Source organism: Orycteropus afer, unplaced genomic scaffold, assembly GCF_000298275.1.
Source record: "Orycteropus afer afer isolate SDZICR_OR568_19922 unplaced genomic scaffold, OryAfe1.0 scaffold00538, whole genome shotgun sequence".
Taxonomy (NCBI): domain Eukaryota; kingdom Metazoa; phylum Chordata; class Mammalia; order Tubulidentata; family Orycteropodidae; genus Orycteropus; species Orycteropus afer.
In genome coordinates this window covers 1,482,262-1,483,829 of record NW_006922125.1, presented here as the reverse complement: position 1 = coordinate 1,483,829, position 1,568 = coordinate 1,482,262, and the positions used below count along the sequence as shown (strand labels likewise).

Below are 1,568 nucleotides of genomic sequence, written 5' to 3'. Positions count from 1 at the left end.
AATTGCTCTTAATTCTAATATTAAGTATTTTTTAAACCAGCACTTGAGCATCTTGCAAGTATAAATAATACCAAAATACTATCTCATTAAAATAAATCACTCCTTGCATTAGTATCTGGGTTTCAAAAGTATTTGTTACCATATAGGCATCTAACATGAAAATTCTATCAATTACCATCTAATGAAAAAGGTCCCATACAAATTACAGTGTAAAGATATTTTAGTAAGCGTGAAGGATCAAGTATCCAAACATACAATACTGTGGAAATGAGGTATGTTTTTACCCTTGAAAAAGTAAACTGTTTTTAATTTTTGCTATTTCTATTTGTTTCAGAAGTTGGCAAAATAAAGTGAACTTTTTAAAACCAAACAAATCTAATCAGAGACTCCCAAGAAAGCTATGTTATAGAAATGGCTGAATACAGAGATGCTGTCTGTAAGAACCTTCTGCAATGATGGTAACATTCTGTAGCTGCGCTGTCCAACATGGTATCCATTATTAATTTTAATTAATTTAAATGGCCACATGTGGCTAGTGGCTATGACACTAGACAGTGTGGGTATATAATCACCAGAAAGCAGACAAGAAAAAGAAGTTTCACAAGTAATTCAGTGTAAACTATAAATTAATCATGTCATTTGGAACAACTCGGCTTTCTTTCTAATCAATGTTCTAAATACTCAGTTTTTTCACAAAGATAATATGAACAAATAAGAACTGGTAAATCTTACCTGATGCTTCATGTAGTGATTCATGTAGGGTGTTGCCATTTTACTAACTTTGAGGCAAAATGGACACAGCAAGTTTTTAGTGTTTTCATGGGATGCTCTAAAGTGAGTTTCTACTTCAGAAAAGGAAGATGATCTATACTGGCAAACCTAGAGATATAAGGCAAACTTAGTTCAAATTGAAAATTCATAATGGATATGCTATTATATCAAAGTAGCCAAGCCGAGTCATTTGTTTAGAAGAATGTTATGTACTACTAATTTAATTCTGCTGCCTACAAAACCAAGGGAGCTCTGGTAGTGCGGTACCTAAGGCACTTGGCTGCTAACTAGATAGCTGGCAGTTCAAACCCACCAGCAATTCCTCAGAAGGAAGATGAGGGAATCTACTTCCGAAGTGATACTGCCTCGGAAACCCAAGGAGGGGTCGCTATGAGTCAGGTCTGACTTGACGGTACATAACAACAACAACACAACCAAGAATCCCATTATTGCAATTTAAGATAATTTTGGAGACAGAAAAGTCATCTTTCAAAGTTTAGGGATACATTCTAAAATGTGACTAGATTTCCTTTTCCTTTTCAGATCTACAACCCCCTAGCTTCACTTGACTTTTCAAACTTTGATATCTCTTAATCTACAAGACAATTCTGTAAGAATTTTTCCTACTATATGAAACAGTGACTATGCAAAGGCATTTGATTGTGTGGATCATGACAAATTATGGATAACATTGAGAAGAATGGGAATCCCCGAGCACTTGATTGTACTCATGAGGAATCTGTACCTTGACTAGGAGGCTGTCGTTCAAACAGAACAAGGGGACACTACATGGTTTA

At 35.1% G+C, this 1,568-nt stretch overlaps 1 protein-coding gene across 1 annotated transcript in view; it reads right to left on the bottom strand.

The window, feature by feature from the left end:
* The window catches only part of ZNF280C (zinc finger protein 280C), a 66,956-nt gene that overhangs the window by 26,509 nt on the left and 38,879 nt on the right, over nucleotides 1-1,568 (bottom strand). Inside the window, exon 11 of the mRNA XM_007955758.2 lies at nucleotides 727-879. Coding sequence (XP_007953949.2) covers nucleotides 727-879 — 153 coding nt within the window. The remainder of the gene's footprint in view (nucleotides 1-726; nucleotides 880-1,568) is intronic.